Source organism: Tasmannia lanceolata, unplaced genomic scaffold, assembly GCF_043159265.1.
Source record: "Tasmannia lanceolata isolate RefF3 unplaced genomic scaffold, GAP_Taslan_0.1 ptg000006l, whole genome shotgun sequence".
In the NCBI taxonomy this organism is placed as follows: domain Eukaryota; kingdom Viridiplantae; phylum Streptophyta; class Magnoliopsida; order Canellales; family Winteraceae; genus Tasmannia; species Tasmannia lanceolata.
Genome location: NW_027518683.1, coordinates 34,297,352 through 34,318,871, shown reverse-complemented (window position 1 = coordinate 34,318,871; position 21,520 = coordinate 34,297,352). Strand labels below are relative to the sequence as shown.

At 39.6% G+C, this 21,520-nt stretch overlaps 1 protein-coding gene across 1 annotated transcript in view; it reads left to right on the top strand.

Annotated features, from left to right (window-relative positions):
• The window catches only part of LOC143880250 (putative methylenetetrahydrofolate reductase (NADH)), a 32,874-nt gene extending 11,354 nt beyond the window's left edge, over positions 1-21,520 (top strand). Inside the window, exons 3-12 of the mRNA XM_077383087.1 lie at positions 680-740; positions 839-918; positions 14,582-14,755; positions 15,425-15,598; positions 15,704-15,804; positions 15,924-16,035; positions 18,951-19,031; positions 19,164-19,341; positions 20,147-20,481; positions 21,028-21,520. Of these exons, the coding sequence (XP_077239202.1) occupies positions 680-740; positions 839-918; positions 14,582-14,755; positions 15,425-15,598; positions 15,704-15,804; positions 15,924-16,035; positions 18,951-19,031; positions 19,164-19,341; positions 20,147-20,481; positions 21,028-21,111 (1,380 nt within the window). The 3' untranslated portion in view covers positions 21,112-21,520. The remainder of the gene's footprint in view (positions 1-679; positions 741-838; positions 919-14,581; positions 14,756-15,424; positions 15,599-15,703; positions 15,805-15,923; positions 16,036-18,950; positions 19,032-19,163; positions 19,342-20,146; positions 20,482-21,027) is intronic.

Genomic DNA, 21,520 nt, shown 5'->3' with positions numbered 1-21,520 from the left:
ATCGAAGATATTTGTGACATAGATCTGAAATTAATCTGAGAATACCAATCTCTGCTCACATCCTGTGAAATTGCTCATCAACTCATCCCACTTATCGGATACCAATAATCTATCAAGGTGACTCAAAACTGGAGGATCCATGACACTAGATGCATGATTCTTATTCCCTTCATCGGGATATTGATCCGGTCATTTCTGTTGATAAACTCATTGAATTAAACCATGCTTGTTGTCACTATTTCAACCCTTCTTTCCTTCAATAAATCATACGGTTTTAAACTCACATCAATAAGTCTCAATATATCTGTCTCTTAAGCAAAAGTGCAAAGGCGACATATTTGAGCCGAGAGCATATTTTCTTCCTGAGAACTGTCCCTTCATAAGCAAATCATTGGTTTTTTATTGATCAGATTCTTTATCAGGTTATTCCTCATACGCCCCTTTCTACATTCTTAAGGCAATGCACATTGCTCTATTGTTTATTATATTTGCTTTTTTCAATGTCTGATTGGCCTGTGTTTTTTGTACAAACTCATTATTTGCAAAAACTGATCTTGTAAGTATAACTGGGCATTTTTTTTCATTTGAGCACCTATTTAGAAAATTCTAGCCCTTGTCTGGTGATGTTTTCTACTCTGTATATCTCAATATAAGCATGGCTAGTATACTCGTTATGCAGGTGCAGCATATGCGAGCCAAATATGGTGATTACTTTGGCATAACTGTTGCGGGTTACCCAGGTCAGTTTAAATTGCTCTATTTGAAACATGCACTCCCATTTCTTTCCCAAGTTCATTACTCAGATGTTGTGTGTCTTGAAACTTTTATTCCATCTCAGAGGCACATCCTGACATGATACAAGGTGAAGGTGCTACTTTAGAAGCATACCAAAATGATCTTGCTTATTTGAAGAGGAAGGTATATTCAATTGATCTTTCTTTTCAAATTCATTGGTGGGGCATCTTGGCTTTATACTATGCAGATCTGGTGTTCTGTTCAGACACTTCTCTAATGCTCATACTGCAAATAAGAGCACATTTTGTTGAAAAAGATAAATGATGTAGATAGATAACATTGCGATCAAATTAATCTATTTATACTCCTGATTTCTATGGTTAACCCACTAGCTATTGTCTGAAAAAGTTTAGAAGTTGAAAATGGAAATTGTATCATAATGAGCTGATAAGACTTTGAGGAATCTCTCATGTGAAAAGTTTAGGAAAAAACAAAAGTTTTCTGTGGAATTGCAATCCCCACAAGAAGCTAAAAACCAGAAAAGCATGTTTCTCAGCCTATATAAAGCAGTATGGCACCTCCAAACACTTATCTTTCCAATCACAACATTTTGAACTTTTCCTGATTCTATTTAAGTCCAAGCCTTCATTCCTATGCTAATTACAATGCTTAAAACAATAATGGAATCAGTTTAGACCAGTATATAGGACTTTCTAGAAACTATCCAAGACCCATACTAAAATCAAATAAAGAGCTTCTAAGTTCCTAATAAATAAAAACACACCTTCTTTCTCTATTTTCTTGCAATTGACGTCTTTTGTCCTCCTACTGTCAACATAATGTCATGATGAGTTCTACAGTTAGGCCTATCTATGGGACTTTCTTCAACTATAATTTTAAGTGTTTCTTTTGGCTGATGTAGTTGCTGGATGGGGGCTGGTGAGGGTTCAATGCATTAATAGAGTCCATGCACTTTATACAAGTGAAAAAGCTTTTCTTTTTTTCTCAACTGAGTAATATCTAAAGGAAACTATGACTTGATTGCCTAATGAATTGAAAAGCTCACTTCGTTGTTTGATCATCTGTCTTCTGTTTCTTCAATTGAAAGCTTTTTTTTTTTAGAATGATAATGAATTATATTAGGACAGAACAGTGGAGCTCGGGGACCAAGGTGGTCGAATACAAGAAAATAGAAAAGGATATCAAAAGAATATAATGCCGTTCAAAAAAAGAAAGAAAGAATATAACAGCAAAATTAAAGAAACTAATAGCAAAATTAAAGGAGGATATAAAAAAAATCTCCAATAATGATCTGTCTACTCTAATTCTAGCCAGTCGGTTTGCTTTGCTGTTTGCAGAGCGCCATTTGTGTTGGAAGATAACAGAATGACCCCTCTATACGGTCAAGAATCCCCTCGATCTCATCAACAAACCTCCAAGGAAACTGACTCCTTACTTCATCTAGGATTAGGCTTACAAGATAGATTCTTGCTTACCCTTATCTCTGCCCACAATCTTGGGATATAAGACTCTGATATGCCCTGAAAAGCTGATAGAATTCCTTCCCATCACACTATCAAAGAGAAGTTTTGTCGTTTATTGGCATGAGTTCTTCTGACAGGAACTTCAAAAAAGCGATTCTTCCTTTCCTTCCAGAAAGCCCAAAGAGCCGCTACTAAGGCCAAGTACCAAAGGATCTTTCCTGTCTTAGTCCAGGGGGCCTACGCCCATTCCTCTACTAATTTTGTTATATGCTGAGGAAAATTCCATTGTACCTTAAAGAGACTAAGCACAAAATCAGATCTTTGGCAAACCTGCAATGTATTAATAGGTGATCCACTGATTCTCCTGTGGGTATACAAAGGGAACAATGGTCTATAATAAATATTTTCCTATTTCAAAGGTGATCAACAGTCATGATTCTCTTTAGAGAGAAGGTTTTAAATTTTGATTTTGGTTACCATGGAATGGAAACATTTCGATTTCGGTGGGAAATTTCGGTGGAAATCCTTTAAAATCATGAAAATGTAAGGAAACATATGCAAATGATAAAATTTTATGATGAAACTTCAGGAAATAATAGAATGAACACATACTTAGAAACCATCACATAAGCAAGACAACCATCTGTAATGGTTTAATATCATCTAACACTTGGTGCCATGTGCTGTCACCCATGTCTGATATTCATTACATATCACATTTCACATGAAATTCATATAAGAATTTATACATAATACATACAAGTACACTACATTTCACATACGTTTCATATAAACAAGGTTTTAAATTCCAGTTTTAGTGTCGGTTTTGGTTTCCACAGAAACCACTGGTGGAAATTTCGGGCGAAATCATGTAAAATTAGGTTAAAATTTCTGTATTTTTAAAATTTCCGTCGAAATGTCTAAAAATTTGGTGGAAATTTTGGCAATTCCAGTTGAAATCTTTAAAATTTTGTTGAAATTTTTTAAAATTTCGGTGGATATTTTGTTAGTAAGGGTGAAAACGAAAATTTGAGAAATCTTGTAAAATCCGGTTCATAGTGAATTTCGTTTTGGCCTTGGCCGAAACCGAAATATCGGCCGGAATTTTAAACCATGCATATAAATATAATTATGTAAAACATATTGATATAGTATACTACTATTACTAATGCACTTACTATTTTGGTTTCAATATGCATTTCGATTTCAGTATCATTTCTCGGTGGGGATGGATTGAAAACATTTCGATTGTTTTATTTCAGTTTTGTTGGAAATTTAAAACCATGCTTAGAAATACCGTCGACAAATGGGCAAACTTTAGGTGGGGCCAGAATCCTCCAATTTCTGATTGCTGGGAAGAAGACGTGTCAGGTATCTGTCCTTATGGGGTTGGATCCTTTAGCTCAATTGGTCAAAAGGCTTTGTTCTTTGACCTTGAGGTCGGAGGTTCAATCCTTAGAAGCAGGAATCTTCCCTTGGGGTGCCGCTCCCACCTCGGAACCCCAATTCGGCGCTCCTTAGGAAGGAGCTTCAAGGGAGCGCGACCCCAAAGAGCAGGAACTACTCCCATGTCGCTCCCAGCCTACTTCTATTACTCCATAAGTCCCACCATCACCAACTTCCTTGCATCAAACGCCTCCAACTCTTCAAATTACTTCATTGGAGTAAGCACAAAGGCTTGTGCATCTTCAGAAGGCACAAGGAACGAGGCGCTCCCAAACTTAGATGGTTAGAAATTACTCTTCAAAGATGGTTAGAAATTACTGTTTTTTTATGTACTTAACTTTTGAAAGATACAGATGAAAATGATTAGAAGCTATTATTTTTTATGTACTTGAATTTTGAAAGATATATAAAGAAAATATTACATTACACGCTTCCATCGCGCTCCCAAACTTAGAATCTTCTAGACCCCACGCTTCCCCGCCCCCGCTCCCGCCTCCGCCCCCTCACCCGCACCCACTTCGTGCTTCTAAGGTTCAATCCCAGCTTACTGACCAAAAGAAAAAAAAAGGCATGTCAGGTATCAGACGCATGTAGTGGAACAACTGAACATAGAATTCACTCGACTGGTCATTTCCAAATTCTCATGTCATCTCCTTCGTTCATGATGAAAATCGAGTCTAACGTCTTCATTAGCTGAGCCACCCGCTATGGTTCTCTGTCAAAAAAGTTTCTGCGAAAAGGAATCGTCCAAGTAAATCTGCCATCATTTTTTATTAGAGCATCTTTGACCGTCCACTCCTCTGACACCACCAAGTATAGATCTGAAAACCTCTGTTTTAGGGCCCTTTTGTCGCACCAAAGAGCTGTCCGAAACTTCAACCTGGCCCTTTTACAAAATCTGAAACGAATTTCTTTTAGGATAATCAGAAGGCTCTTCGTAATATCTCGCCAAATAGTGACTCCCGTACTCAAATATAGATCAACTGATTCCAACCTCCAAAGCTATCACAGCATTCCCCTTCAATCACTATCTGCCATAAGAGAGATCTGTCTTCGTCGAATCTCCATAACCATTTACCAAGCAATGATCTATTCATCACCTTGATATTTCTGAAGCCTAGACCCCAAGCACTTTTTGGTTTGCAGACCTCCTTCCATTTAGCTAGTTGGAATCTCTTTCTGTCCTCAGAATCATTCCGAAGCATGTTCCTTTGTAGTTGTTCCAAATGCTCAGAGACGCTGATAGTGCATTTGAAAATAGAGGGGTAATGATGTAAGGAGGCTAAACTAAGGGGCGCCCTTGCAGAAATGGGATGAAAGTATGGCCCCATTGTATCCATGCTACCATAGTGCACTTAACATCCTTTTGACTTCTATGCTATTATAAATGCACTATGGTGATGTGGATCCAATGAGGGGCCCTTTCATCCCATTTCTGCAAGGGCGCCTCTGGGTTTAGCATTCCTCATCAGTAAATTAGCCAAGACTGATTTTATCAAGGTGATTGTTCACTTGGATGATTGGATGCTGTTTTTTCAATTTCCTATGGCGCGCCTGAAAGCTATCATTTAAAGTAATATTAGCAAGATAAAAAGATTTGTTCTTTAGACATATAACTACAACTTACCATTTTGATAAATAAGTTATTTTTTATGATGCAAGATTTACTTGTGCAAGTCTGTTAGAATTTTAGCTTTAGGACAATTTTTGTATAAGATCTTGTACCTTTATCATACATATACCTAAACTTGGTATTATCAAAACTTTAGCTTGTCCACCAAAATACCTTTCATCCTTTCTTCCATTTCTTTTGTAGGTTCTTTTTTCTGAACCAAGAAATATTAATGTTTTTCAAACACACATCAGAAAAGTGTTTCTTATCTTATCTGCGCTTGAGTGCAGAAAAGTCACGTGGGCCCACATTTTTGGGGTGTTCCAAAGCATTCATTTGGAAGGCCCTTCCATAGATAGGGTGTGTACCAAAAATCAGATCCATAGGATCATCCTAACCCATCCAAAAGTGGAAGGAAAGTGGACAGACACTGTTTGTCCTCAAATCTGCACATTTCCCCCCTCCACTTTTGGATGGGTTAGGATGATCCTACGGATCTGAATTTTTGTGGACACCCTATCTAGGCAAGGGCCTTCCAAATGAATGCTTTGGATCACCCCAAAAATGTGGGCCCACCCTGTTTTTTGCACTCGAGCGCAGGAACAGTAAGCCCTACACACACACACTAGTGTGACAACCGTGCGATGCACGGGCTGTTCGTAAATTTAAATCGAAAAGAAGTTGCATAAGTAAAAATTAATTGTAATTTTCTTTGAAATCAATATGATGAAAAAAAGGAGTATTTCCTATCCCAAGAGAGGTGGTACTCTTACTCCTCAGGGGATGGAATGACCAAACTCAGCCTTGATGTTGTTCGTGTTAATAAAACTATACGGAACAATTTATCGCCATCTTGCGAGCCACCTCGACCATGCTCTTCGACTTAAACTCACTTTTCATGGAACAATTTGTCGTTGATGACACATTTAATGGAACAATTTGGATCAACCGTGCGATGCACGGTTTGGAAGTTATCTAATTATTTCCGATTGAAAACAAATTGGAAGACTGTTGGCGGTTTTGGCCTCCTTCGGTCTGGGTGTGTGAGCTAGGGTGAGTGTGTGCATGTGATTGTGGGTGTAAACAAAGATAATAAGAAACATAGATCAGAATATCACTCCATAGGATAGTGTAATACAATTGAATCAATTCAATTCAAACTTATCACATGGAGAAGAAGATGAATACAGAATTATGTAACTCACTTGGAGCAATAGAAGTTAGGAAGAAGCAAGAAATGACATTTAGTTCTCTCTCGCTATGTATTTAGGTATATAGTTTCTTAGTCATGAGTTTTTCAATCACATTATATGCCCTTTCCTACTACTATTGATATGGAGTGGGATGTACACGTTCGAAGCCATTTTGGACAGAAAAGAAAGAAACTGCGAGAAATTGAAAGGCAATGATAGAAAGGTAAAATTTTCTCCTTCATAGCGCCTTTTACATTGAAATAGCCGATCGAACCGATCGACGGACGGAATTTCATGTCTGAGTCCGATTTTTTTTTTTTGAAAGATGGCATTTTCATCAATATTGAAATAGCATTCGGGACCAGTAGTCCCAGCCTGCTTTTACAAATATTAGGTGATTGCCTGCTTTTACGAATATTAGGTGATTGTCGGACATGTCCGACAATCATGCCCTCTCATCTTTTGTACATATTTGTCCTTCCAGAATCTATGAATACAGATCCCTTTCCCTAAAACTCTACGCTAACTACAGATATGATATTACTTCAAAATCATCCTTGTTGGCTCCCGCCTTAGCTAGAGTATCGGCCATCTCATTTGCCGAGCGCCTGCGGTGTTCGAGCTTTGGATTAAGTACCCGCAGCAAATCCAGTATTTCTGCAACTGTCTCCTACAATTTCCAAGGTCCCTTTGCAGATTCGGAAGCCCAAGCAACCACATTCGAGGAGTCGTCTTCCACTATGAGGGGACGTTGGTCATGTTCACATGCCCACTGCAGGCCAAAAAGTAAGGCTTTAACCTCAGCCTCGTTATCATCACATATTCCACAGGGTCCCGTGTACGTCGTAATAATTGTCGCTGAGGAATTTCTAATTATTCCTCCAACCCCTGCCCTTCCAGGATTACCCAAAGAACTACCATCAAAGTTCAGCTTCAACCACCCCGTTGGTTGACTCTTCCATTTAGGTTTTGGCTTGGACCTGATGGTTCTGTCCCATATTACCGAGCACCAGTTCCTTATCAGGTCTCCCATTCCGTAAGGGGTTTGTTTCTTTGCCTTTGTCCAGGAGACTAGTTCCACCATGATATCGGAGGCAACACGGGCAGCAGTTCTACTCTTCTCCTGAAAGATGCGTCTGTTGTGTTTTTTCCAAATGTTCGACACTATAGCATAGGGAATTGTTGCCCAGAGCTATCTACCCATGTCTCCAAAAGGCCCTGAACGCCATCCAAAGAGAAGGGAGCTGATAGATTGAGGGTAAACCCAAGAAATCCCAAAGGCTCCAATTGCTCTTATCCATAAATGGTAAGCAAAAGGGCAATGCAACATTAAATGATCCAAATTGTCTTTATCCTGATGGCATAAAACACACATGCTCGCCATACTGAAGTGTCTCTTCTTGAGGCGGTCACATGTGTTAATTTTTCGGTGTATCAGGGTCCATCCAAAAGCCACTACCCTTGGTGGGGCCAGGGATTTCCAAATACGCCTCATCGGAGACTGATGACCATCATTTAACAGCGTGAAGAAAGACTTGGCTGTGAAATCCCCATTGGAAGTTGGAATCCAGATTCGTTCATCCTCCTTATATTGCGAACAATATGTTGGTTCAATAAGTAAGAGAAGCCTTTGGAAGTCTTGGAATTCGTCATCCTTTAGATTTCGACGCAAACGGATATCCCAGAATCCTCTACTACCTGTCCTTCTCTGATCAGGTAATCTACAACTGTAGCTTCAGGTGTCGAGGCAATTCTGAATAATCTCGGGAATTCCAAGCATAGCTTTGATTGACCACACCAGAGGTCCAGCCAAATCTAACCTTGGTACCCTGGCCGACTTTGTAACGGATTGCTTGATCGAATTTGTCTTTAACAGAGCAAATAGATTTCTATGCACCTGATCCCTTTTCTCCTGAGGGTTTTTTGAAGCTCCAATCCCCCCATTCGGAGCCGTATTTCAGCCCTGTGACCCGATGCCATAGGGCGGATTTCTCCTTACCATATCTCCACAGCCACTTGCCAATTAACGATTTGTTTCACAATCTAATCTTGCCAATACCTAGGCTCCCATTCGCCTTAGGCTGTGTTACTTTGTCCGCACTTATTAGATGCCTTACCTTCTTTGGGTTACCATCCCCATTCCATAAGAAATTTCTTTGCAATATGTCAATTGTCAAGGCAACCTTGACCGAGATTTTGTATTAGGACATGAAGTATACGGGCATATTAGATAGGGACGCTTTGATTAGTGTTATTCTTCCCCCAAAAGTAATATATTTCTTCTTCCAGGTAGATAGCTTTCTTTCAATTCTTTCAAATACCGGGTCCCATTGGGACGCCGATGGAATACCAAATCCTAAGGGCAAGCCCAGATAGGAGAGAGGGAAGACCCCCAGAACACCCAATGGACACTCCCAATCTTTCCACCTCTGATTGCTCCAGATTTATGCCCATGAGCATGCTTTTGCTGAAGTTAATTTTGAGTCCCGATGTAACTTCGAACCACTTGAGTATTTTCATTGTATTAGGAATAGCCTCAGGGGTGTTCTGGAGGAAGATTAATGTATCGTCTGAAAATTGAAGATGGGTTATCTCTTCCGCTGAGGGCCCAACCTGCAGGCCCCCAATCAACCCCATTCTATTTGCTTTTGTTAGCATCAGACTAAGGGCCTCAACTACCATGATGAACAGATATGGTGCCAATGGGTCTCCCTGACGGATCCCCTTGATGCTTTAAAGAAACCTTCCGCTGAACCATTGATAATTACTGAGAAGGAATTAGATGTTATAAGTGCTCTGACCCACTTCCTCCAGGATGGCCCAAAACCCATTTTTTCTTGTATGAAGTCTAGGACATCCCAGTCAACGTGATCGTAGGCCTTTTCTATATCAATTTTCAACACAAGGCCCGCCCGCCCACTTCTTTTCACCGAATCAATGATTTCATTAGCTATTAAGACACCATCTAGGATATGCCTTGAATCAACAAAAGCACCCTGGAACTGAGATATAATATCCCCCATATAATTTTTCACTCTTCGAGCTAATAACTTAGCCACAATTTTGGGGATACTATGCTTCGGGCTGATTGGACAAAAATCCTTAATCCCAATCACTCCTTCCTTTTTTGGAATTAGAGCAATGAAAGTTGCCCTCGCTGCTTCGCTAATGATACCCCTTTGGTCGAATTCCTGGAAGAAAGCCATGATATCCCCTTTCAGAATCTTCTAGAAGTGCTGAAAGAAGGCCATAAGGTAGCCATTCGGTCCTGGGGCCTTATCCCCAGCCATTGAAAAAATAGCTTGTTCAACTTCTTCCTCTGTAAAGTTTCGATCCAAGTTAGCTCTCTGACCGGCCGAAATTCGTTTGAATTGAACGCCCTCCACCTTTGGACGCCACTCCACAGATCTGGAATAGAGCCCTGAATAAAACTCCACGATTAAGGATATAATAAGATTTGGGTCTTCAACTATTAGATCCCCATGCTTCAAGCAAGTAATCGAGTTAATCCTCCTTCGTGAGTTGGTTGTTCGGTGGAAGAATTTAGAATTCATGTCCCCAGCCTTTAGCCACAAGGCACGCGATTTTTGCCTCTAGCTAATTTCATCTCTGCGCAAGATTAGGTCATTTTCATCCAGAAGCTTCAGGCGAGCCAATTGATCTTCCTCAGATAAAGGTCCTTCCTCCTCCTTGAGTTCGAAAGAGGCCAGACTAGTAGAGATGGCTTCTCTTCTCAGGTTGGTTTCTTCATCAAAATTCTTTTGCCATTCTTTGATTTTGGATTCAAATCCCTTCAATTTTTGGCATAAATTATATCCTTTCTAGCCCCTGATCTCCATTTCATCCCACCAAATCTTGACCTTCTCCGCAAAACCTGGTACCGCCAACAGGTCTGTTAAATTTGAAAGGTCACGGACCCCCCGAGAAATTTGAAATTTCCAGTATAATAGGATTATGGTCAGAGTTGGATCTTGGGAGCGCCTTCTGGGAGATAAGAGGGAAGCGTTCCTCCCATTCTCGGGAGAGGAGGGCACAATCGATTCTTGTCATAACTAGCCAGGTCTGATTGTTGGACCAAATGAATCTCGCTCCGTTAAGCGGGATATCCAGTAATTCATGGCGCTGAATAAAATTCGAGAAGTTCCTCATGCTGGTTGTGATCCTTGTGAATGTGTTCTTTTCATATCGAAACCGGATTGTATTGAAATCGCCCCCAAGTATCCAGGGGCCCTGCCATGTGTCCCGGAGACTATTCAACTCCTGCCAGAGGTCACTTCTTTCTGAAGCTTGAACTGGTCCGTACACAATCGTAATCAACGAATTCTAATTCCAGTCAGATGAAGAGAAGATCATTGAAATAAAAAATCTCCCAATTCTGACCTCCTCCCGACGAAATCTTCCCTCTCTCAAGATTACAATAATCCCCCTTCTGTACCCACTACTTCCTTTGCAGCCCATTCTCGCTGGTTCCTTCCCCAAGACTTGTCGATGATACTACCAGTTACCCCCATTAACTTTGATTCGATTATGGCCACCAAATCTAACGATTCTTGGAAATGAAGTTCTTCACCGCCCGAAATTTTATGTCTTCCCTTAATCCCCTAATATTCCAGAAGCCTATCTTCATTGGGAGTGGGGATGAGCACTCCCATGGCTTCTAATATCTTCAGACAAAAAACCCCTCGCCGGCCTAGGATCCGTGACGGACCCTCCTCTTTAAGGCAGGGCGGATGTCTAGGAATTTTCATCGCGAGGTCAGAGACGTTTCCAGGGATTGTACGGTTGGGCGTGTTGCTTTGGCTCTGATTATGCGAGCCCCATCTATATTTGCTTCCCTTTGCAGTCCAGGTGTTTGATGGGTATCCCTTTGTAACCCTTCTTGACAGCTTTAAAGCCTACCGTAAGATGCTCAGGGCCTGGTTTACTTTTTTTGTTAAACTTGATGGAACAGAGGGCAAAGTGGATTTTTTCTCTCTGGATCTAGGGCACAGTGTTGCCGTAATGTCCGGTCTTGTCACTTTTCCAGATGGTTCTGACAGAGGCTTTTGAAATTTGAATTTTGAAATCTCTTTCTGAGTCTTTGGGTTAACGTCAGAATCTTCCAAAGAACGCGCGCGTGGCTGCCACGTGGGGGCCAATACAACGGTCTTCTCGCCAACGATTGCAAGGTCACCGGAACAATTCGAAACAGGCCCCGATGGCCTCCTCTGCTGCATTCCGGCCGTTACCTACACCAGAATATACTCCTCCCCATTCCTTTCCAAGGATCGACCCCTCTTCAAAAATTGAGCAGGACCGATTTGTCATGAACGGACATGCAGGAACCCATCTCTAGTAAAATAAGTTACAAAAGCTCGTATTAGGGCTTCTGACTGTCGAAACTTAGGGTTTAAATCTCAAAGGAACTGGGTTTCTTAACTACCTAAGGAAATTAGAGTTTTTGATGAAAAGGAAAATGTCTTTGTAATGGGGTTGAGACAGACTATTTAACATAGCTACAGGGTTACCATCCGAGCAAAACAAAGTTGCCAGGTTTCCGAAAATAGGAGATGCAATTTAACCTCTAGGTGAATGCAAGCTCAAATTCAGGATGCAAAAATTGGGCGAAAGGGACTGGATTTTTGGGCCAGAAGAGAAATATCTCCAAGCCCCATCCATATTTTAAGCAACTCGGGGTGTAAGCAGCCCATGGTGCCATTGTTCTCTCAAGAGAGGAGTGGGAGTAACAATGGCGAACGCCTAAAGAGAGGGACAATGGAGGCCAAGACCAATTCTTTGTCTTCCTTATCAACCCACTGCAAAAGCAAAAAAAAAATAACCCAAGGCAACTGTCGTGGATGATTGAAACCGGCAATTTTCCGTGGTGAAGATGAGCATGCTGGTAAAATCCAAATCTGCGGGTTCTTCATCAGGTTCTTGTGGATGATTTTAGTGGAAAGGAATGGCGACATTTTTTTTATGGGTAAGCTGGGGTTTGGCGGGGGTATGTAGAATCGATAATGAAAGCTAAAGAGACCAACTTTCTAGGAGTGGTGATGGCGAGCCAGAGAGGCGTGATATTTTAAGGAAAAGGGAAGAAAATATTGTGATACTCGTTTTTTGGTTGATTTTACGATATTTATTTTTTTTGTTAATTTTAATAGATTTGAGTGTTTGGATTAGAGTTATGGAGAACTACTTTGGAATCCAAAGGTTTTAGACTGAGTAGGACTAAGACAGAGTATATGGAGTAAATATGACTAGACAAGAGGTACCTAAGAGGGATATCTTTCGCTATCTTGGTTCAATTCTACATTAGGAAGGAGAGATTGAAGAGGATGTTAACCATAGAATAAGAGCAGGTTGGTTGAAGTGGAAGCTTGCCTCAAAAGTTCTGTGGAACCGCAAAATCCCTACCAAGTTGAAGGGAAAGTTCTATAAGACAGCTGTGAGGCCAGCCATGCTGTAAGGCTCAGAATGTTGGGCCACCAAAAAGCAGCATTTGCATAAGATGAGTGTAGCGGAGATGCGAATGCTTGGATGGATGTGCGGCCACACAAGGTTAGATAGAATTAAAAATGAAGACATTCGTAAAAAGGTGGGGTTGGTACCAATTGAGGAGAAGATGAGAGAGCGCCGCTTAAGATGGTTTGGACATATCCAACGTAGGCCGTTGGATGCTCCAGTGAGAAGAGGCGACTCGTGCCTAGTTGATGGAGTAAAAAGAGGTGGGGGCAGACCAAAAACAACTTGGGTAGAAACAGTGAGGAAAGACTTGATAGCTAGGAACTTAACAGAGAACATGACGTTGGATAGGATAGAATGGAAGAAAATGATCCACGTAGACGAACCCAACTAGAGCTAGGATTAGAGTCGGGTAGATTCCTTTCACCTTCTTCATGAAATTTTTCTAAAGGATTCATTTAGCCGACCCGAACTAGTTTGGGAAAAAGGCTTTGTTGAGTAGAGTTGAGTTGAGTTGAGTGTTTGGATTAGAGCGTTTTCTTCGACAGGAAATCGGGAAATTGAGGATACTCGGCATTTTCTACGGAGGAAAATCAGGAAAAAATAATTGATTTCGGAAAGCGACTCCAGTAATTACTTTTTAGTTTTGATATATAGGGCATGACATGTAGGATTGAACGCTGGATGGGGGGCTGTCCGCATCAGAGTGAACAGTGAAACCCCCATCCTGTTATATTACAATAGATGTAGTTATATCATAGCTTTTATGATTCACAGTTTAGTTTCTTCTCCCCTCTCTAACATCCAGTATGCATATGAATGTTAAGGGATTCTAAAAAAGACCACAGGAATGGAGTTATTCTTTTGGATCTTCACTGTTGTCGGTTGTCTTGTTGAGTTATATCGTAGCTTTTATGATTCACAGATGCTTCTGTAGTTTAATGAGTTTTTTTCTTAAGCATTTGGTCGTTGATTGAATATAAATAATGGTTAGTGGTATCAGATGATTCATGGCTTCCAACATTTGGAAAGCCCTGTTGCTGGCATTTGGAAGCTGAGTTATTCTGATTGTATCTCCATCAAGCTTCAAAAGGGTTATCTATATCGACTTAGTTCTAGTATTTGCCAAGTGATCCTGTTATTGATTGTCAGCTCTTGTTTTTGTATCCGAGAACCTTAGGCAAGTGTTGACATTGTACATGGTGAAGGACAACAGCCACCATTGGTGATGGTTTTCCGGAACTTTATTTGATGATAAACCAAATTCTTTCTCCCTTATTTCTACAGCCTAGACCCTGTTTTTTGCCGTGAGATTTGATTATTGCTCAATCTTCATATCCAACTCTCTTTGGGTTATTCTTTAGTTGATCATGGTGCCAGTAGCAATTATATGCATGTGGGGAGTTCTTGCTCTTGTATTTTGTTTTGTTTGGGTTTTGGCAGTTGGGGGAGATGTATGCACCCGACCTTCTTATCTGTGTTTTGTTTTCATGTAAAATGTAAAAGGTTCTCCTAATTTATATCATCCCACTTCAATCAATCCCTCTGCATTCTCTTAGTGTTATTTGGACACTATTTTGGTATTTGTGTAGCTGCTTCATTGATTATTATTTTTTCCATCCCCGTACTTATGGTGTTTTTCCTTTTTTTTTTTCTTTTCCATATAGGTTGATGCCGGTGCAGATCTTATTATCACTCAGCTGTTTTATGATACAGATGTTTTTCTGAAGTTTGTGAATGACTGCCGACAAATTGGAATAACTTGCCCCATTGTACCAGGCATTATGCCAATTAATAACTATAAGGGATTCTTGCGCATGACTGGGTTTTGCAAAACTAGGGTATGTTGCCTTCTAACCATAACTTTATTGGCAAGATACATGCAGGGTTTCTTGTTGGATTTCATATAGTAGTAGATTAGATCAATTGTTGAATGAAACATGGTTCAATTTCTCAATTTTTGTTGTGATTATATTGAGCTTGTAGCTCAATGGTCAAGGCTTTGTTCTTCAACCGGTAGGTCGGAAGTTCAATCCTAGCTTACCTACCAAAAAGAAGTGTTACGATTAGGTAAATGCAGTTCTGTAGTGAACCTTTTCGAACATCCTTTATTCCTGTCTTTATATTCTTTCTTTTTTTTTAACAAAGTTTGGGAGCTTGAATTTGGCAGCCAAGCCATGGATGACAACCAAGGAAACGTGGTCGGTGTCTTAGCAGAGTCTTGTTAAAATACTCAAGGTTCCTAGGGGTCATGTTGAGCCAACTCTGTTGAGACCAAATCCAGCTAGATTTTAGACTCTTTTAACATGCTATCTAAATCCTTCATTACTTGAGATCACTTGGTGCCAACTAGGTTTTAGACTCTTTTAACATGCTATCTAAATGACTAAATCATTCATTACTTGAGCTCTCTTGGCGTAGATGACACATCCCAGAGGTGGGTTTAGGAGGTATGTGTCTTCTGGTTAAAATATAAACATATGATGTTTGTATCTATTGTCATATTGTAGGTACCTTCTGATATTATGGCTGCTCTAGAGCCTATAAAAGACAATGAAGAGGCTGTCAAGGCCTATGGAATACACCTTGGAACTGAAATGTGCAAGAAGATTTTAGCTCATGGGATCAAGACAGTGCATCTTTACACGCTAAACATGGAGAAATCAGCCTTGGCTATTTTAAAGGTGATTCTTGATGTGGCATTCTATTGTGTCTGTAAGAAGTTATTGCATTTTCGTGCTGTGTATTTTATTTGTCTATATGTCTTATTTTGAGGCTTATGTTTGCAGAATCTTGGGTTAATAGATGAGAGTAGGATCTCAAGGTCTTTACCATGGAGGCGCCCTACAAACATCTTCCGTGTTAAGGAAGATGTTCGACCTATTTTCTGGTATTCTATCCTTTTAGGAAGCATACTTTTGGTCCAAGCGAATATCAAGTTGCAGTTAGGTATTTTAGGGTTCACTTAATTATAAAGGGAATTTTATTTTCTTTTGCAAATGATGGCAGGGCTAATCGTCCAAAAAGCTACATATCTAGGACCCTTGGTTGGGATCAATACCCTCATGGCCGCTGGGGTGATTCTTGTAATCCATCATATGGAGCACTTACTGACTACCAGGTAATCCTAATTGGACGCTACCGAACTTATATCTGTCGTTCAGACTTCAACACCTCTGTGATCCTAATAATTTTATACACTTAACATGTGTTCAGGCAGTAGCCATAGTCCAGTATGTAGTTAGCAAGTTCAGATTTGGGAATAACATGGCGAGGCAAATATACATACATGTATATTATCTATGTCTGTATGTGCGTGCACACACAAGACACTGACACTAGTAAGCGCCATAGCACTTTGGTCATGAGATTCACCTTGTTTTCTGAATGTTGTGGGTTCAATTCCCACTTTAATCACTTTAAAGCATTTTTTATTTTACCATGAGATTTTAATAAAACCTTAAAATAGTTGATAAATTCATGATTTATTAAAAAAACATGACTTTTTTTAATGGAAAAAAACATGCAACTTTTTTCACCAAAAAGACGTAAAACACATTTTTTTAAAAAAAAAATTTACGTTCGTGTAACCATTCATTATTTGGTTAAGCACCAACAGAATTCCTGTATTTAAAAGAATGCAGCCTATTATCTTAATCTGATATGCTACTTTCCAAGCATTTGTCACCTGCCTGCATTTTGCTGCTCCATTCATTTTCAGAAATCACCAGTACTGCACTACTCATACACCTCAATTACTGTTAATTTGAAGGAAATTATAGATGTTACATTTTTTTGTTTTGTTACTTAAAATTTTATTACTAATAAAGTATAAAACTAGTATGTATAACCACGGAGCCTAGGTATCAAATACAATAATTTTTGAAGTCTCACTGATGTAGGGCTGGTTAGGGAAAATTGACTTATGACTGCTGATTTTCATCACAGCAGCAGGGCTAAAAGATACATGGCTGGGGTTTAAAGTGTGGTTGTTGAGTTATGGTGCAAAGCATTAAAGGACCGGTTTTAAGGGTCTGAGAATCTATTTAAGTAGACTGTTGTGAGGGAGCATTGGGCTGTTTGGAGGGATGCTCTGTTTGGAGGGACTATTTGGTCTGTTGGAGGAATTGGTGTGACTTGAGGGGATTGATGGGACTGTAGATACGAAACTGTTGTAGTGGGACTGTTAGGAACGCGATATGGGGTATGTTTATTGTGGCTGATCAGGTAGAAAGTAGGTTAGAGTGGCCGATTGGTTGGGAAGGGGTTGGTGATGATTTGGTAAGGGAATTTTGGGACTGGAGGTATGAGATTTAGGACTATAGGTATAGGTTTAAGACTGTTCTTGTAGTTATTAAAGATCAAGAAAGGGGCTGGTGTTATGGAGTTTTCTGGGATTAGTAGGACAATCGGGGTGTTCGTTGGGATGTGGATTTGTTTTATGGCTTGTTGACTTAAGAATGGGAGCTGTGGCTAGGATTTAGGACTATGAAAAAAGGATTTATGATTTTTTTTTCTTCGACCAGTGGACAGATCACAAAAGGAATCGACGTGGGGCTGTCAGATGTGCAAAAACTAGGAAAATGGTTGGGGAAAAAAGGTGGGAGCAAGGATGGTGATCGAGGATTCAAGTGATGATAGACTGTTTTCTTTAGCAGGAAACACAGATTAAGGGTTGGGAAACTAAGAACTGACGTAAATAACCAGAGAATAGAGGGGGAGAAGAAGACCTAGAATCACTCTAGGGTTCCTAGGAATCACTCCTAGTGCTGAGCATCACACTCCATGAGCACAAGAAGCTGTAAGACTGAGATCGTATTCAATATCTGTATTTAAAGGAGGGGTGTCGTGGTTGTGGGTTATTAGAATACTAATCCTACCACCTCCAAAACATAAGAAACCACTTATAACTTGCCATTTAGACAAGAGACCAAAACTTGGAATATTATTTACCTAAGACATGGACTCTTAACATAACAGGCAAACTCCCCATAGCAATAGGACTAGTCCCAACCAATCAAAAAAAAAAAGGACTCTAGTCCCACAAAAATATGGTCTAGTGTTTTAGAACTTGTACTCGGACAAAAACTTTCCAAGTTAAAACTGAGTCGACTTGGGCAAGTCAATGATTGATGCTGTGAGTTTTTTCTTGACTTTGGTCTGAGCATGCTAAATAGGGGATGCATTTCCGTTTCTGCTACTCCTCAATTGGGACTGCATCTTGGAGGTCCTCTGTAAGAAGTTTGTTTTAGAATGGTCATCATCTCATGATTATCTTCAGCGAGGCTGGGTAATTTCAGTTTGCCTCATTCTTTCCACATGGATTTGTTAGAAAAAGTTCCTTCCGTAGTCTTCTACTACTTTGGAACAGGGAAATTTTGAGCAGAACGAGAAGGGAAACGCTGATAATTTAATTGAAATAAGACACTTGGCAGTAATCTGCCTCCAATTTCTGCTGATCTCAGGTGCTGACTTTGCTGGCTTTTGCAGAAGATCTAATATTCAGATCAAGGTGGTCCATCCATGGGGCTTTATGCTTGCCTGAACCTACTAGGAGTTTTTTTTGCCCAATTCTGCCCCTCTTTTTCATCAAGCCAATCCAGGGATAACTGTCAGTCTGTCAGCCAGGCATTCCTTCTGCTCAACATTGCATCGGCAAAAGCCTACCACAAGCGGTCCCTCTTAAGTACCCCTTATGTACTTTTCAACGAAACTGAATAAAATTTTTTAAAGTTCAGGGTACCATGTCTCTGTTCTTATTTTGGCCTGGAGACTGATCTCCAACTATTTCTATTTGATGGCCTTTGTGACTCGGTTTGGCTTGACACAAATGTATTGCTTTTTCTCAATTTCTGTCACATGCCTGGGAATGGGCTTGTGCAAATCAATGTATAATTTATACCATTTTTGTTTTTTAAGATAATATTATTTGAATTATTACTTACTTTATTGGAGAACTTATACAGATCAGTGTCCCATTTTCTTGTGGAACCGTATATGATAAGCATTTCACCTCAATTCATAATCTCATTGCAGTTCATGCGGCCGCGTTCTCGCGACAAGAAACTTCAGGAAGAATGGGCTGTCCCATTGAAATCGGTTGAAGATATTCATGAGGTATTATATTCAATAAATGAGTTCGTTGTTTGTGAAGTAATCTGTTCCATTGCTATAAATGCATCTTGTTTGTCTCTGAATGACCCTTTCTATGGAATACCTTACATGGATCGTGCAATTCTTATTTATTAGAGCTTCATGAACTACTGCCTTGGGAAACTTAAAAGCAGCCCCTGGTCAGAGTTAGATGGGCTACAGGCGGAGACAAAGATCATTAATGAACAATTGGGACAAATTAACTTGAAGGGGTTTCTTACCATCAATAGCCAACCGGCAGTCAATGGGGAGAAATCTGACTCTCCCTCTGTTGGTAAGTGACATATTTAGATGACTGATCTACCAACCTTATTAAGCAATATGTGTATGCTCTAAAAATGTCTTCGCAATCAATATTAAAAAATACCTGAACATGATTTGGAATTCTGAGTTCATATATGCCGAGTCAATTGAAAATTTCATGGGTTCACAAAATTCGGAGTTTGATTTTCCCAGTCCATTCAGATAGTTTGTAATTTACATGGTTCTTGACCGTTACCATCCGTGTGGATAGCAACATCTTAGTGAATGGATTAGATAATTTAAATCAGGATTTTTTTTCCCCATGAATTTAAATTTGGATTTATTTTTACTCATTAACTTGGAGCTGATTAGTTCATGTGATTCTTTTGAAATAAGTGAAATCTTGAATATTGAAGATTGATTCATCAGACAACTTGCAAATTCTTGTTTACATAAATTATAGTCGTACAAGAGTTACAAAAGATCATTTTCTTACAAGTTTTATTATGGATCCATAAAATCAGTCAGTGGATATCTGTAGCTGACACAATAAAGAAAAGCCTTGGGCTCTTTAGTCCCAAGGTTGCTCGAATGTTTTTTTAATGGTACAAGGTTGCTTGAAATGCATGCATCTATATGATTTTTCCTTTTTTTCACAATAAAATTCACAAATACCATCCAATTACACTCCACGGGTTCTTATGTCAAATAGTTTGGACGTCTAGTCAGATTGTTCTTGCTTCTTCGAAATTCACAAATTCAAATTCGACTTTCAGCAGAGATTTTATCAATTCTATGTAAACAACTCAACTCTCTCCTTTTAACATGCTTGGCAGGATGGGGTGGGCCAGGTGGGTATGTTTATCAGAAGGCATATCTGGAGTTCTTCTGCTCCAAAGACAAGTTAAATATGCTGGTGGAGAAATGCATGACTATACCATCTCTCACCTATATTGCTGTGAACAAAGAAGGGAAATGCGTGTCAAATGTTGGACCGACTGTTGTGAACGCAGTGACATGGGGTGTTTTCCCTGCTAAGGAGATCATTCAACCCACTGTTGTGGATCCTGGGAGCTTTATGGTGTGGAAGGATGAAGCATTTGTGATTTGGACGAAGGGATGGGGATGCTTGTTTCCAGAGGGTGACCCTTCGAGCAAAATACTGGAACAGGTAGTGTGACCTCTCTCTCTCTCTCACATTGCCATTGAGAACTCTTCCTCAAGTTTCCATTCCCTTTGTTTCCTCAAGCAATAAGATGTTTCAGCTGAGCCCCCCTTTAACATAGGAATTGTTAATTGTTATTGAACAAGGGTTCTCCCAAGTAACTTCAAAACTCACTTAAGTAGGTCAGTTGAAGAAAAAACCAAGAAAAAAAATGAAATTCTAGCCTTAATAAAATTCATTTTCTTTCTCTTTTTCAATTTTGTTGTTTTTTCTATTTACTCTTTAAATGAATGTCATTTTTATTTCAATTGGTAGTCTTATTAAGCATTGGTATTTGCCCTTAGCCACTTTAAGGCTTTTGTGAATTGTATAATATTCCCGACTTCCAATTGTTTTTTTTTTTTTGGTTACTTTTGCTGTGTACTCGCTCTACTTCAATGTCACCTGTGCATTGCACCGGTGTTATGTTATGGGTTTTTCCTTTTATCGCATCTTTTCCCCCACTTGGGAAAGTTGGCTTATGACTGAATAAATGGAATGTCTCATTTACAGGTAGAAAGCAGTTACTATTTGGTGAGCCTGGTTGATAATGATTATATTCATGGTGATCTGTTCTCGGTATTTAAGGATATTTGAAGCAAAACCCACTTATCTCTCTCTTCATTTGTGCCTGCCTCCCTTTGCCTCAGATGGCATTATTTTTCATGTAATGAGGATTGAACAGTTGTCCAAGTAGACTGGACTGGATGCACCAATGACAAGTAGGAAGTAAGCTATCTTTGCATCAGAGGACGGAGGCATCACTAGATTCTGAAGCAAATGTGCCTTATAGATTCCCAATTGCTACTTATAACAGTGAGTTGTTATCTATCATTCAAAAAAGAAAAAAAAATAGTGAGTTGTTATATTACTGTTGCTGTTTTATTAGATTATTGATTTCTGCACCTTCTGCGCAATGCGAATTGCATCGTAGGTGACAGCTTTCATTGTTGGAAACATGTTTTATATTTTATATTTTTGATGAATAAATGGCGTGTCTGATCAA